This window comes from Caretta caretta, chromosome 3 (genome assembly GCF_965140235.1).
Source record: "Caretta caretta isolate rCarCar2 chromosome 3, rCarCar1.hap1, whole genome shotgun sequence".
NCBI classification, from domain to species: domain Eukaryota; kingdom Metazoa; phylum Chordata; order Testudines; family Cheloniidae; genus Caretta; species Caretta caretta.
The window spans coordinates 122,003,452-122,019,995 of NC_134208.1; the positions used below are offsets into that span (position 1 = coordinate 122,003,452).

General features: G+C 42.1%; 1 protein-coding gene across 3 annotated transcripts in view; it reads right to left on the bottom strand.

The window, feature by feature from the left end:
• WTAP (WT1 associated protein) overlaps positions 1-16,341 on the bottom strand; it is a 36,878-nt gene extending 20,537 nt beyond the window's left edge. For 2 of the 3 annotated variants that reach the window (XM_048844110.2, XM_075126843.1), the window contains exons 1-3: positions 15,846-15,980; positions 4,488-4,523; positions 4,349-4,404 (exon numbers count right to left, since the gene is read on the bottom strand). In XM_048844110.2, the coding sequence (XP_048700067.1) occupies positions 4,349-4,404; positions 4,488-4,517 (86 nt within the window). In that variant the 5' untranslated portion in view covers positions 4,518-4,523; positions 15,846-15,980. Of the gene's footprint in view, positions 1-4,348; positions 4,405-4,487; positions 4,524-15,845; positions 15,981-16,203 lie in introns of those variants that run through there. The other variant, XM_048844111.2, reaches the window with a different exon arrangement.
• Positions 16,342-16,544: the final 203 nt, after the last annotated feature.

Sequence of the window (16,544 nt, forward strand, 5' to 3'; positions counted from 1 at the left end):
GCAGCCTGGCGATCGTATTAAAATGGGGTCCTGACCCACAGTTTGAGAACCGCTGGGCTAGATGATTTAATGATCCTTTCTGGACTTAATGTACAAATTTGATATCTGATTTATTAGAGAGAAGGTTAATAGACTGAAGCACCTCAGTCTCTCATTGAAGGACATGTTTTCAAGACCTGAAACCTTTTAGTTTTTTTTAACTCAATTTTTCAACATCCTTTTAAAAAATTTACTGTACAGATCTCTGGCATTTCTTCTTGTTGCTTTCCACAGCGATACAAGCATAACTTATCTTGGATGATTGACACTAGAGCCCATACTTCCTCACTAGCCTCCTACTGGTTTAATACATAGATTAATAAAAAGGGGAATAACGAAATTATGCACAATAGTCATCCAGGTAGGGGAGTAATTTGTTCCACATGATCTTTGGGGCTCTTGCTCCCTTAAAAACAAAAACTGTCTACCATTGGTAGGCTCCAACAGCAAACACACACTTTATGGGCTTTAATACTGTTAACTGACATTTCCAGAAAAAGTAGCATTGACATCTAATTTTAATCCACTACTAAAAGTGGAACCACCACACCACTATTCCCAGGGTTTACCCAAAAAGAGAGACTTGGGTCAAGGCTATCATTACTTATGGTTCTGCCAGAAGTGTTCCATCACAACCTTCTAACCAACATTCACTAAAAAAAGATGATTTGGACAGAGTAATAGCGGAGAACAATGACAAGAAGTTTTCTTAAGCAACATCCTAGCCTTCTTGGAGTGGATCAATGCCTTCCCTTCAACAATAGCCAAGTGTATTCCCACTTTCCTTCATTAGATAGGTTATGGACTCAACCTGTAGGCTTGTACCCTGCAACTCCCTCAGAATCTGTCCAAATCTGTCAAAGCTCAGGTAGGAAAGATGGTGCCAATCATGCACGGTTTTGTCACAACGAAGACAGCTTAGTCCAAATCCAAGTGGTTTTAGCTGCAAGTAATTTTAAAAGTCATTCAAAATAATAAACCTGTGACTGTTGCTAGATTAAAACAGCCTCAGTTAGTCAAGCTGTTCATCTTCTGGAAAGGTGATGATCAGAACTTTGAAGATGCTATAAGGAAGATAGGTTTCAGAGTAACAGCCGTGTTAGTCTGTATTCGCAAAAAGAAAAGGAGGACTTGTGGCACCTTAGAGACTAACCAATTTGAGCATAAGCTTTCGTGAGCTACAGCTCACTTCATCAGATGCATACTGTGAAAAGTGTACACTAGTCTCTAAGGTGCCACAAGTACTCCTTTTCTTTTTATAAGGAAGATATTTTCCTTTGCCTGTATAGTGAGGAGTTTTCAACATTTGTGCTGCAATTGTTCAACCTTAGAACATGACTTCTCTGAGTAGCCTCCCTTTGTATGTTCCACTTCAGATGCGCATGCCCTCCATGCGCCTTTAATCTGAGATTTTTGGTAGCAGTGCCTCTTCATCCCATGACTTCCTCATGTCCATACAGAGGCGATACAGAGCTGTGCCCAAGAGGTCAAACCACCACCCTTCATTACTTAATTGTTCTGCAACAGAGCATCTAGCATGCCTGCTTCAGGTTTACATTGTTTCCTTTTACTTTATAGCTCTATTTTGTTTTAGGGTTTTCCCCTACATTAAACACCATTTCTTTTTCTCCCCCTCCCCCCCCCCAACACTACCACCCCCTAAGAGACTCTGCTCAGGGGTTGTCATTAGTGTGCTATACCAGGGTCCCTGGGACTCAAGCAGTGCTTCTCATGCTTGGAATCTATTGCAGTTAGCAACTGACATTCACAGTGCATCCACTGTCTGGGAGACACATACATAGTTGAAAAGTGTAGTAGACTCAGAAATTGGCAAAGCTGCAACTTGAGCATCAGTTCACACAGTTTCCAAACACTTTGTTCTGGTATATGTCTCCAGGCAGCCATATGCTGCTGTTGACAAAGCAGTCTTATCAACAGTTTTAGATCCAGCTCTGAAGCGTGATCCTCTTTCCAGGAATGCTGCTCTGGAGTCTGAGTGGAGCACCAATAGGGACACTACTCAAAGAAAGAAGTTACTTACCTTGTACATTAAGTTCTAAGGGCTTCTCTACATTACCCGCAGGATCCACGAGCAGTGATCGATCCAGCAGGGGTTGATTTATCATGTCTAGTCTAGACACAATAGATTAACTGCTGAGCGCTCTCCCATCCACTCCAGTACTCTACCGGAGCAAGAGGTGGAGTCGACGGGGAAGCATCAGCTGTTGACTCACTGCAGTGAAGACACAGCGGTGAGTAGATTTAAGAACGTTGACTTCAGCTACGTTATTCACATTTTCAGCCTCATGCAGTTCACAAGTAACGTACATACGTGCTCTACAGAAGCCATTTGTAGAGTGGAAACAGTGTTAGGAATGACATGGGGGGGAACAAAGCAGACTTAAAGGCAGGATTCCATGATAAATGTTGGAACCATAGTCTGCTCTTGAGCTGTCTGTATAAGCAAGGGGAATGTCATTCCTATAGTAGTAAGCTACTTGATAAAGTGGAAAAAAAAAAACCAGCAGCTGCTGTCATGCAGAGCTATAATGAATTTGGGTTCCCCTAGGTGCAGCTAGATCTATTTTTAAAAAGTACTCATGTAACCAGTTTGAAAAAGAGTTGGAAAGACAGTATTTGTTGTGGAACTTCAAGTTAATGATTTGTTTACTCACTGATGTAACCAGTGCCAGGATGCGATGTTTGTCTACTTCATGTGTACATCTTTTAGCCCCATTTAAGAACAGCAAAACATTATCCACAAATGTGCACTGATAATCGGTGCACAACATATACAGACAGTAAGATTCCCACAGACACCACTGAAACATTTTAAGTTGTCAAAATATAAACCAAGGAAAGTCAGTCTATACAATTCCTACATACTAGATATGTAAACATGAATATTGCCAGTTAGTAAATACTCCATTATCTTAAGGGAAAAAAACCAAAATAAAGAGTCCCAACTTTCATACTTCAAGGTTGTGAGACAACACTTATGTATATTCCTGTGTCCAAAGACAACTCTGAAGTCACTTGCCATCTAACATGAAATACAGGCTTGAAAAATTCCTGGATGAAGGCCATACCACAGACCAGGTGGTTGGGTGGGGTGCAGTCACCAGCAAGGTTCAGCAGTAACAGCCTGGTGAAAAATCCAGCCTACCACTTCCAGCTGCTTAAAGGCAGGAGGGTATTCCAACACAGGGTGAATTCCCTTCATTTGGCCTGATCTACATACAAGATCTGCAATGATTTAACAATTGTTATTTAAAATCTATTTACTTAAACCAACATCCATCCCTGTAATGACACAATCCCAACTGTGTGGACACAGTTAAATTTGTTTACAACTGGATTGTGCTCATCAGAGGGCCTGACATTGGGATAAGTGAACAGATTTAAGTTAAACTGTTGCAACTTTTACAATTACAAAAACCTACTAGCCAGAATCTGAGAACATCTGACCAATTTTAAATACTCCCACTTAATAGCTAGGGAAAGGGACTTCTTTCTCTTCCCCATATAGTCAGTCTCTTTTGCTCTCCTAAGTCTGTTTCTGATGTTCCCTCCTTTGAATAGTTTCAGTGTATTTGTTCCAGACAGCTTTCCATAACAGTGGAGGAAAAACAAGATTGTCAGTTTCAGTGCTGGCTAAAGAACTCCCAATAGCAGTAGTGATATGGATCAATTTTGCCAATTTCACTCAGCTACTACTTGGGGAAAAAGGTTAAGCAGCTGAGGTACAGAAAATGTATGCAGCCTCAGAAAGACAGCACTGCATCAGTTGATATTTGATCCACATTCAAGAGATCCTTATGGGGTGTGAAGACTGCCAGAAACTTGTTTTTAAATAAAAAGCTTAAATTATATAGAGGTTTCTAGCTGCTTAATTCTCCCTACTCACCAATACTAGTATGCTATTTACAATTAAAGTGGATTTTTTTGAACCCTGATAACTCCAAGGACATGTTTATAGATACCGACAAATGCTTTTGAGAGTGACTAGTGATTTCAGGTGCCTCAGTTCTGGATATTTAAGCTGAGACACCTTTAAAGAAGCTTGATTTTTCAGAGGGTGGAGAGCAGCAATATGAGAAATCAAGCCCTTTTAATAAGTTTCAAGTTGGACACCCAAACATCAAAATCACTTTTGAAAATCTTGGCCATTGTCAACTACCAAATTACATGTACTGCTACATGGTGTACTTTAGAAATAACAGTTTGGACAGAGTGGTACTTTTCCCATTAGGATTTGAGAGAAATCCCATTTAAAAGTTTTTGTTTATACAAAAAACAATTACTTTACCTTAGGATCAGTTCATCTCTAGCCAAAACCTTAAAGTCTGTTTCACTAAGGCGAACCTACAAAGTAAAAAAAAACAATTTAACTGTTTGTCTCTGCTACCAACAAAACAAGGAAAAATGGGGAAAAATTTCAAACTTACCTTCTTTGGGAGAGGTTCTTCATTAGTCATTGTGAACTGAGGAAGAAAAAACAAACCTTAGTCAGTCTGATTTGGTCCAGTTACTGAGTTCAGAAAGTTAGCCCATCTTTGCATTCCCATCCTTAATTAAAAAAACAAAAAAAACCCACACCACAACAACCACACATCAGCGAGGTCAGATGCTGAAGTACACAACATCTGTTTGATAACAAGCCATGCTATTCACTCTTCCAGCACAAACATCAGGAGGTAGAACTTCCAAGTAACATTTTATTTTGGTGATAACATTAATACCAGTATCAATAGTATTTTTGCTGTGACTAACAAAAGAATGGCCTGTTAAGACAATCTTCAATTTTAAGTGTTCTCATTTCTATTTTCACAAGTGTAGTAGGAAAACTCTACAGACTTACATATTTAAACAAACATCTATAATTTTGCTATTAACCCTGGCAATAACTTCCAGAGAACTCATCCAGTTAACTCATTTCTGCCATACATATGTACAGTTTGTTCTCCTAGTGAGACAGTTTGCAACTTTATTCTGTAGTACGGCTACCAACATTTAGGATACTAATGTTTATGAAACAAAGTCCTCAGAAGAAGTCTCTCGCTCTGAAGGGTCATGCCTTGTAGCAACAGGTGTAATGACACACATAACAAAACCTAATGGGAAAGGGTCAAATACCATAAAAGGCAATGGAAAAACACCACCAAAATAAAGGATCACTTACTTTAAACTTTTTGGTTGGTTACAGTGTTTAAGAAGAGATAGAGGAACTCAGTACAAGGTCATAAATAGCAGAGATAGCAGTTTCAGGTCTTTTACATTTTCAGTTATGCACAACATTAATTTCTTTGGCCTGTGAGTGACTGATTTACCATTGCAGCAGTGGACTGCCAATCTAGTTATACAGGGTTTCTCACAACAAAAATTTTGGTGGCCTCAGAGTGCAGCCACCAACTCTTGCTGGTGGCCAATTTGTTTTTCCTAAAGTTAATTACAATTTTAGGAAAAATTGTCAAATATGCATGTCCAATTCACCGCAATTTAGGGTTTTTTTGCAGACTCAAATTAATGTACAGTTTCTATTTACGGGAACTAAATAGAATAGAAACAAAAAAGGTGCCTTGCATGTTCTTGATTTTTGTTGTTTATTTGGGGGGTTGCCTTTTCTTTTTAAGGCTTGCTAGTTAGTCTACTTCTGTGAAAAGTGATATTTGTATGTTTGTTAATATCACTTTTCTCAGCAGCAGACTTGCTAGCTACCTGGGAGGCAGGGACAAGTGATATTAACAAACACACAAATACCACTTTTCACAACAGACTTATTCAGCCCTGGCAAGCCAGGGGACAAATTAAGCACTGAGATGGCGAGGCAGGTAGGGAGGCAGTACAGCAGTGAGGGGCGATGGGGGAAGAGATTAATAAGGGTCTGAGGGAGGCAGCAGGTGCTTGGGGAAATGGGGTGGCGGGTGAGCCTGCGTCTGGAGCCTGGGAATCAGAGGCCTGCAGTCGCACCACCAAAGTGCAGGGCTGGAGGACGCAGCAGGGACCAGAAGTGATGGAGGGGTGGGCCAGGGCCAGCACCTGCCGCCATGTGGCTGAGGCCTGAAACTCTGTGGCCAGGGGATGGAGCCCACTGCCTTCCTCCCAGGGCTGAAGCTGAAAGCCAGAAGCCCACGCCCTACTGCCCCCAGGAAGATGGGGTACTCACACTGGCTGGCTGCTTCTCAGGTGTTTGTGGCTCCAGAGGGAGGGCAGGGCCCAACCCCTGCTGACAGTGCCAGGGGAAGGGCTGCTGTTTTGTCCCCCTCTCCCCCAGCCCACTCACGATCCAGGAGGCTATAGCCGCATGAAGAGCCCCTGGTGGCTGCATTTAAGGAACACTGAAGTAGCTCCTGAGTAACATTTAGCATGTTTAGAAAGTGGCGGATAGTGGCTTTTCTCCCACAAATTGATTTGAAACAAAGCGGGTCTAACACTTTTAAACTAATTCCACGCTGACTCAACTCGGGGGAAGTAGTTTATGAATACACAAACATGGTTGGAGGATAAATTGAAAAATTAGTAAAATTAGTTTCTTTAACTAAGATACCCTAGTCCGTTATGCTTGAACCTCTCTGCAACACTTCAACATTAAATAACCTCTAAGTACTTCATGATTTTTATTTTTGGCAAAGCCTGAGTCTTAATAGGCTGAAATTTTAACCAATTCTAACCAGGGGGCAGCGCAGGGAAAGAGGGGGGGGAGGGGAACTCCAGCTTTCCACAGGCCAAATAAGTCTTTTAAACAACAAAAGAGACTGATCCCCTCCTCCCTCTGAAGGAAAGCTTCAAAACTAGAAACCTGCTGTGATTTAGATGGAAGGGAAAGTAGTATAGCCACCAGAAAAGCATTTGTGAAGCAGGGAAGCCGCTATGCAGTTGGATGCAGCTCTACTCACACTGTAGCGGGTTTTTTGTTTTGTTTTTTAATAAAGAAGTGGAGTGCAAGAACTCCTTTTCCAAACACTGAGATTCTGTTCTCAAAGACCATAGTTAAAGGGCAGCAACAGAAAAACATTCCCTAAGAGTGTTTAATAAAAAGGGAATAATAACCATGCAACAGTTGTGTTTTCCTAGGGAAACTTTTCAAGACTGCATTCAGTAAGTATCATTAGCTTGTCCATTATACTACAGATGCAGAGAAAAAGAAGCCATATTTTGGCTAATTGGTTTTGCAAGACTGATCTAATAGACACCTGAGTTTTACTAAAAACAACTGCTTTGTTCCCAGAAAATGTTCATCAGATTTTACTTTTATTTCTTAGTATGTATTGTTGTTTTAAGTGCAGAGGATGGGAAGTAAAGGGAATTTCTATCTAGAAAAGCTCATTTCAGGTGCACAGTTTAGTTTTCACAGATAACAATATGCCTTTTAAAAGTTTTAGAGCTGAACGGGTAAGGCAAGAGGGCCATGAAACCACTTGCCCCACGTGAATCTCTAAGGCACCCAGTTTCTGTAATCATTACGATACACTGCTTCATCTTGCATTTTTTTATAACACTGGAAGTGTTTTAACATTGTCCTATAATCTGGTATTCATTAAAATGGGCTCTATTCTATTATGAAATAGTCGATGGCTATGTCTGTACTAGACTTCTGTTGAAATAGCTATGTCAGTCTAGGCAGTTCTCAACCTATTTACCATTGTAGGCCAAAAATACAGCTCTCTGTGTTATGTGGGCTGTATCCACACACTATATATACTCCCTGTATGGCCCTGAGGATGTCACATGGGCTGCAGCTGTATGCTGATTGGGCCATAAGCGGCCTGTGGGTTGAGAACCACTGGTCCAGGGTATTGAGACATGATCCCTATGTGGCTGAACTCTACTTTTCCCAGTAGATCAAGCTATACCAGTAGAGGGCTTGTCTACACAGTGCATTAGTGCACATCAGCTGAGTGTAAATTCTTATGTGCAGCAGCATGTCACATACTGCATGCAACCTTGCTGACACATAGTAAAGAGTTTAAAACAGTATTATGGCAACGCCAGTTTGGGAACTTTTAGTGTGCACCAGCACAGTTCACGACACACTGCTGCACACAAGAATTTACACCCCCATTGGTGCTCACTAATGCACTGTGTAGACAAGCCCAGAGAACAAACTATGGAACGCATCTTTACCACTATAATCCACACCAGGAGAGCTCTGCCAGTGTAGTATATTGGTATACCTACATAGGTAAAACACACCTAGCATAGACATAGCTTATGACAAGAGCAACTTGGATTTTGACAGTTTGGGGTGTTTTTTTTTTTAACCACACACAGGAGAGAGGTACCAATGATTAGTTTCCATCTAAGGACTTGGCTACACTTGCAGATGTAGAACACTGGGAGTTAAACCAGCCTTTGGAGACCGCAACAGGGAAAACGCTGCCATGTGTTTATACTGTCAGCTGCAAGCGCACTGGCATGGCCACATTAGCAGCTCTTGCAATGCCACAAAGAGCAGTGCATTTTGGTAGCTATCCCAGTGTGCAAGTGGCTGCAACGTGCTTTTCAAATGGGGCGGGGGTGGAGTGTGACAGGGAGTGTTGTGTGTATGGGGGGAAAGTGTTTTGGGGGGCTGAGTGTGTCAGCATGCTGTCTCGTAAGTTCAGACAGCAGCAGACTCCCTTCTCACCCGCTCACAACAGCGGCATTCCACACTAATGGTTTGCTTAGTCCTGGAGCAGATGAGCATGCCGGCTGTCAGAAATGGAGCTTTGAAAGGGGATATCTGCATGCCTGCAACCAATTTCAAAACAATGAGAAGAGTGGCCACTTGATTTCAGGGGATTATGGGACGTTTCCGGAGGCCAATCACAGCACTGTAATGCAACAACTTGTCCATACTGATGCCCGGGCATTTCAGCTGGGGCACAGCAAGCTTTATGCTGCTCCTGGAGGTGGATTACCAGGAATGCTCCAGCTGCAGACTCCAGGCACTCTACATGCGTTGCCAGTGTGGACACCTCAGGAGTTAGGGCTCCCAGGGCTGCTTTAATGCACTCTAACATGCAAGTGTAGCCAAGCCGCAAGAGGTAGAAGCAACAGCCTTCTCAGCTGTCCTCAGGACCAGACTTATCAGTATGTTAAGAGCAATAAAGAACACTTACACTCAGAAAAGACAAAAAGATCATCAAGGGCAAGTCTATGCTTAAGATGCTGCATTGGCACAGCTACATCACTGTAGCACTTTAATGAAGGTACACTAAGCCGACAGAGGAGACCTCTTCTATCAACACAGTTAATCCACCTACCAGAGAGGCGGTAGCTATGTTGGTGGGAAAACTTCTCCTGCCAACATGGCACTGTCTACACAGGGGCTTAGGTTGGTATTACTACATCACTCATGGTGGGGGTTTTTCACATCCCTGCACGACGTAGTTATACCGATGTAGGTCAGTAATGTAGACCCGGCCTAAGAGTAATGAATGGTTGTTTCTTTAAAAGAAAGCGGTCCTGTGGTCAAATGGGTAGGTATAACTTACCTACCCATTTGACCACAGGACCACTTTAAAAAAAAAAACAAAAACCTTTTACTTAAGTAAAATACTAGTCCAGTTCCAGTAACTGTTTTAGACAATTATGAATGCATGAACTATTTTTAAATTCCTAATACAAAATTAATTCTGTTGATTTTCGTGTTTAAGAACTTAAATCCCACACCTTTTCTAGTGTTCCATAACACATACCTTTCTCCCAGACAGCAGCAAAGAAAACCTAAGTTTCCTTTTGTTTTGTTTCACAGGAGAAAGTTGAATTTTTTTTTTTAAATCTCAGACTTTCAAAGAGCAAATGCTTCTTTTGAGTGATCAGTTACAAAAAAAATTGAGTTTTTAAAGTATCTACCCACTTGCCATAAGCAAGTTTGGTTTTTTTGGGACAAGCAGTTATCACACACCCTTGTGGAACATTTTCAAGATAATTTTGGGAGGCTTAATTAAGTATTATGAAGCTTCTTCTCTCCTTCCATTCCACACTTTTTTAGGACAAATAATTCAAATACAGAAAGTGCACTTCCTAATAAAATGAATGTATGGTACACAACTGCCAAAAATCTGCACTGATTATCAGAAATGAAACTCTTCAAAAATACAGTATAATCAGAACATTTAAGAAAGAGGTCATGAAGGAATTTTCTGTTTGTCATCAAGTTTTTCTACAGTGGGTGTCAGAAGCTAATACTAGTTTATTTTTAATGGACTTAATGTGAGTTTCTTTAGGTGTTCAAATGCCTTATTTGGCCAATTAAACACTCCCAATTAAACCTTAACTCCGACACATATCAAGAATATATGTCCCAGATCACACCTATGTAATGTTGTTCTACTTTCACACTGCAGAGATCACTATTAATGTTTTGCCTTCAAATCAAAGTTTGATAACCTAGGATGCATACTGCTTTTTGCCTCTATTCGTGATGGAAGTGAATAACTTTGGGAGTGTTACTGACCATGTTGTAGGGGATGTGAAGATGGCAAAGAATGCTGGAGACTTCTCTTAAGAGTACAGAAATAAGGTAAGGTTTTGGATGGATGGAAAGTATACTACAGCAACTTAGAACACTGGAGGTTGCATGGTTACCACCAAAGTTTAGGGTGCCTTCACAGCCTAAATTCTGCTCTGTTGTGCATGTGTCACAATTCAGTAATTAGGTAAGATTACACTTTCTTGAATTACAGTATACACTTCCACACCTTAAACAGATGTGGCTTTTTTAAACCATTGAAGTGCCAGACTCCTCAAAAATCATTAACATACAATGAGTATCCAGCACAGCCCTCCAATCTTTGTAATGTAAGGTGTATTCACAAGTGTAGTAATATAGAATTTGAGAAACTATTTTAAGACCATGGTGTGATGTATACCCACAAGCAGAAAACCTTAACTTTGGTATTACCTCGTTTGCAAGTGCTTTATTTTCAAGCAGGGTGGATTGATTTAAAATCACCAATTTTAATCATGATTTAAAACAAGCATGAAACCTTGATGTAAGTCATTGATTTTAATCATGTTTTACATTTGTAAAGTGAATGAAGTGGGCTGTAGCCCATGAAAGCTTATGCTCAAATAAATTTGTTAGTCTCTAAGGTTCCACAAGTACCCCTGTTCTTTTTGCAGATACACACTAACATGGCTGCTACTCTGAAACCTGTCATTATTTGTACTTCAGTTATTTTCCTAAAGAAAGGTTGATTCTCCTTGACTGGTAACTATTAAAATATGTTGATTTGCAACTAAATATAGCCTTTATGCTAAATTTGGCACTTTGCTAACTAGGACACAGGATCCATACACATTTAAACAATTATATAGCTTCACTAACATTTATTCAAATTCTTAATTTTTACTTATGTTAGACAATGATGAGTGATGCATTTATTTACTAGGTGCTTAATTTTTCCTGTGATCGGTCAAGCTCTATTTAGATAGAAATCCAAAAATCAAAATGCACAGAGAGCATTTTAAATTTTTTCCATTAAATTCTTAAATTTATTTATTTAGCACCTCAAAATATGTTTTGCATTTAAAACCGATTTATAAAGAAAGGAAGCATATATAGTTAGTGAACTGATTGTTTCTGATCACCACGTCATTCAAGATGTTAGAACTAGCAGATCATCTCATCCTCACACCTACGTTTTATGCATAGATTGGAAGAGGAAAATGTTTTTCCAATCCCAATTGGTTTCTTAACTTTCAATGAGCTAGTCATTAAATTGAACTAGTTGAATAAACTGAAATGAACAGAATATTGTCTCTGCAGAAGAGGCTACGGATGTCACAAGTTGGTTTAGCATTTCATCAAACTCTGGTTCGAGGTGCTTAGCTATTGACTTTCACTAGGTCAGTGGTTTCATTTTCTTTACAACCTGACACGCTGTTAAAGTTCTGTATTTAGTTTAAGTGATTAATAGAGTATAGAAAGTTTAGGTCTTAATAGAGGTGGTCAATTTCTAATTTTATGTTAAACAGGTATTTTTAAATAGCCTGTACTTAATTTAAATTAAAAAAATCAAAATTTAAAAACTGATTTTATTCACCGTTTGTAAGCATAATACTCTTAGATGTAATTTTTAAATGATTTTTTTTTAAGCCAAACATATAAGCTAAACCCTGCAAAACATTCTAGATGAGCCTAGTAAGGCAAGGGCTTAAAGTTTTTCAAAGATGTGCAAAGCTATACTCGCTCAATGAAAGAGGGCTCCATCAATGTACATACACCACACTGGTATGTTAGCCATGCACAGAACAGTGGCAAAAAGTACTTAAAAGTTGCACCTGAAGTACAGTGCATGTACGAAGTGCAATTTTCAACCTCTCAGCCTGGTTAAATAAAGACACTTTACCTCGGAACAAGTGGAGATACAGCTATTCAAACTTTTTAAAAGGGAAGCATTTGCTGCCAGGCCCGCCCCCTCCCCCCCCTTTTTGAAAAGCCACCAAAGTCTTTTTGCTCAAACTTTCTAAAACAACCCATTTGTGGGCAGAAACCATGCTCTGAGATGAAATTTCAATAGATGAAAATTTTGGAAAGAGCTAAGCAACTGAAAATGGGATCATAATGGAAATACTCGGTCTTACTAATCACTTTTGCTCCATATGCTGTCATCCAAAAACATCACAAGTTGTTCTACATCATAGGATGGAACCAGTAGTGGCCCCCTATGTTTAGGCTGTCTACCACTCTTCATAATAAAAGGCTCACTTATTTTTGTAAGTGATTCTAACACCTGCATTGTTTGGCATGTCTGACATTCAGCAAGGCAAAAGCCTTGGAGATAGGGATGTGCCTTTTGCCTGTCCCATGAAATGCATGAGAAGTTACAATCTGTTAGACAGCTCTTTCCCATATGCTACTTGTTTGCCTGATGAAATTTTGGCAGCATGCCAAAACGACAAAATGTAAACATTCTAAAACAGGTCCTAGGTGCTGTGCCAAAGCTGCAGCAGCAGAAACACCTTGGAGCTGCAAAAGCAGTGGTGGGAGCACAGCTGGGCTCCATTCCTACAACCATCTCTGTCTGGACCAAGCACAAGGCTTTAGGGGCATTGTACCGATCAGAACCAGGCCAGGTTGCCTGCACCCCAGCAAAAGCTACCAGAAGTTAATCAACCAAGTTATTTCTCCTACTGTAGTACGAGTCCTGAGGCAATGAAGGTTCAGAGTTCAAATCATGCTAATGATGCTATATGTATAATGTTAACGCTTTTTTCCTTTAAGAACTATAAAATTATATTAAAACTCTACAGTAAAACAGTTAATTGGTTGCAAAGCCATGTGGCTCAAACGTTAGGAAATATCAGATGTAAGTTTCCTGTACAATCTTAATTCCCACCCACCCCCGCATATGCATAATGATATAATCTTTAATCTGATAGTGTGTATTTCCCCCCCCCCCCCCACCTCCTGGATTAATAATATTCAGTGCACAGGATGGATGCACAAGGGTCAGAATTCATGTTACAGTTGCTCATGCAAGTCTGGCATTTCTTAACTTAGGGGTTGACTTTGCAACCTAAATAGATAACTTCCTCTTAATAGTTTTTTTGTACATTATATAAACACTACACCCTATTACTGAAACATGGCAGACTTTCTGCATCAGCAAGACTTCACAGTATTTTAGCAATTTAAACTTGAGAGGTTTAGCTACACAGAGCAGATTGATAACACCACCCCGGTAGTCAACATTGAGACACATTAAGTATCTTCCTCAAAACTACTGACACATCTACAGCAGCATGAAGGAGAGTTAAAAGCCAACCTAAATTGTTTTAGGTCTTTGAATGTTGACTGGCTGTTTTATATTGCTTATTGTTTTATCAGTGTATATATACACACCTGGATATGGGAAAAGGAAAAATAAAATAAATCAGTAAAGCAACAATCCTATAAACACTTAAGCATGAGGTACTCAAAGTGTAAAGTTATTGCATGCTTAATTATTTGCAAGCTCAAGACCCAAGGGGTCTTGTTTGTTATTTTATCAATTTTCATTTTAAAGGTCATTAACATGCCAATAGTAAGATGGGTAAGAAAACATGTTAATGGACCACCATCTCCAAGATGCTGACCACAGTACATAGAATACGTTTACTAAAAAATAAGTTTTTTTTTTTTTAAAAAGCAAAGCACAAAGAATAAGCAACTTTAAATATTGTCAAAAAGAAAAGGAGTATTGTGGCACCTTAGAGACTAACCAATTTATTTGAGCATAAGCTTTCGTGAGCTATAGCTCACTTCATCTGATGAGCTTATGCTCAAATAAATTGGTTAGTCTCTAAGATGCCACAATACTCCTTTTCTTTTTGGAAATACAGACTAACACGGCTACTACTCTGAAACCTTTAAATATTGTGCAATAGCTAAAGATGCTTCCCCTCAGTTGGCTCTCAACTGAAAGAATGATCAAGCTCACTGCTAAGGTTATTGTAATTTTCTGTAAGAGCATGACAATGTGCTATTTTCTACAAGAACAAACAAGAATTCTTTTAAAGAATAATCTTCAATACGTCCTATTGAAATAAACACAAATTCAGTGTTTATACATGGTATAATTTATTCATTATCATACTAAAAAAATGCGCATCTTAACCCAAAAATTCATTCTGGTGACAAATGGTAGCTTGTCAAGTTTCCAGCCTTTACTTTTGCTCTCAGTAATATCAAACATACATTAGTATTTCACCTATACTAACACATTAACACAGACAGTTGGAACACAGGATGGGTTTTTATTTAAATTTCTATGTAAATTCTTAACTTATTATAAGCTGATTATAGCAGACATTACTTTGCCGTATTTGACACATGAACTAAAAGGCTCATGCTTGAGGATCATAATGTTCTATTTTATCTCACATGCCACTTTACAATAGGTCATCAATACCGTAGTATGTTAAGGGACATAAAATATTAGATACAGGGATGAAATGATGCAGTTAATTTCAATTGTTCTAGTTATAACATTGCTTTAGGGGCTTTTTTTTTTTTAAATACCTGGCAGCTAATTTTTATGTTACAGTCTGCGTAGAAACCACCACTACAGGTATCAGCGTCTCCAAAACAAAAACAAACAAAAATGCAAAACAAGGCCCCGGCTCTACAAAGATTTTTACACATACCTAACTTTAGGCACGGTGACTAGTCCCACTGCCTTCCCGGAAACCCGCACAGAGCGTAAAGCTAAGCATGTGCAGCAGCCGCCGCGGGACGGGCACCCAAGTGCGCTGCACCTCTACCAGCGGACCCTTCCGCCACGCTGAACAAGCCACTGGAAATCGTTCACCTCTCCCGCACGGCCCCAGCCAGGCCGCAGCAGCCGCCCCCGCAGCAAGAAGGGCCATTTGACAGCGGAGCGCACAGGCCGCTCCCTGCGGCGGGGCTACGGCTCATTGCCGGTGGAAGGGGGGAGCAGAGCCCCCGAATGGCTCCTAATCCCGCGGGCCCGGGCTCCGCCCAACCCGTCCTGGCCGCTGTCGCCGCAGCCTACAAGAGAAAACGGGGCCTCCCCAGGCGGCGGGTGGGCACAATGGGCGCCCCCGGGGCCCGGCCCTGACTCACGCACCCAGCCGGGCTCTGGCCTGCGCCTCACACAAAATGGCTCTAGGTGCTTCTGCCCTGCCCCCGTAGGTAACGGCCGGAGCCGCCCGGCCCGGAGCCCCCAGCCTCAAAAGCAGCGGGACAGGGACACCCCGGTGCCCGGTGCGCACCGGCCCCGCTCCAGCGGGCGCATCCCGAGCGGAGGAGAGGGAGATGGAGGAGACGGCAGCGGCGGCACCCCGGGAGAAGGGGAGGCTGCTCGGCTACTCACCTCCTGCTTACGGCGCGGAGGCCTCGCTGTCCCCGCGCACCGACTGCCTGGGCCGGGCCTGTCACATCAAGGGCGGCACCTTCCGCACCCGCCTCAGCGCCCAGACCCGGGGCCTCAGCGGTCACCACCTCCCCCACCCCGCGCTGCCGCCCGCTCTTTATTTGCGGATTCTCTGCGCTACAAAATGGCGCCGAAGGAGGAAACGCGAGTGCGGCCGCCCCGCCCCCAGCCCGCCCCTGGGAGGAGCCGCGGCCGCCCGCAGAGCCCGCCGGGCGCAGGGAGCGGGAGGAGGAGCAGCTGCTGCAGTAGCAGCGCGACACGCCGGCGGTGGCCCCTGTCCCGCGCCGCTCTTACTCACCCGGCGGCGGCGCGACGGTAACTTCCCTCCTCCGGCTCCTCACCGGAACTACTTCCCAAGCGCCTTTCCTCCTCCCTGCGGGCTCCCGGCCTGGAGCCGCCGCCTTCCCACGGCGTCTCGCCTGGTATGTGGCGGGGCGGTTAACCTGACAGTTGAACGGACATCGCATGGGGCAGCCGGACAGCTGCTGCGGAGGAGGAGGCGGGGGGGGGGAGACGCGGAGGGATACCCCGTGCTGAAATGAGGCTTCGGGCGGAAGCAGAGAAAGTCAACCATTCTACTCCGCAAGAGGACGCGGCGCTGTTGGCCTCGAGCCCAGCGCGGGGTCATCCCCACGTTAC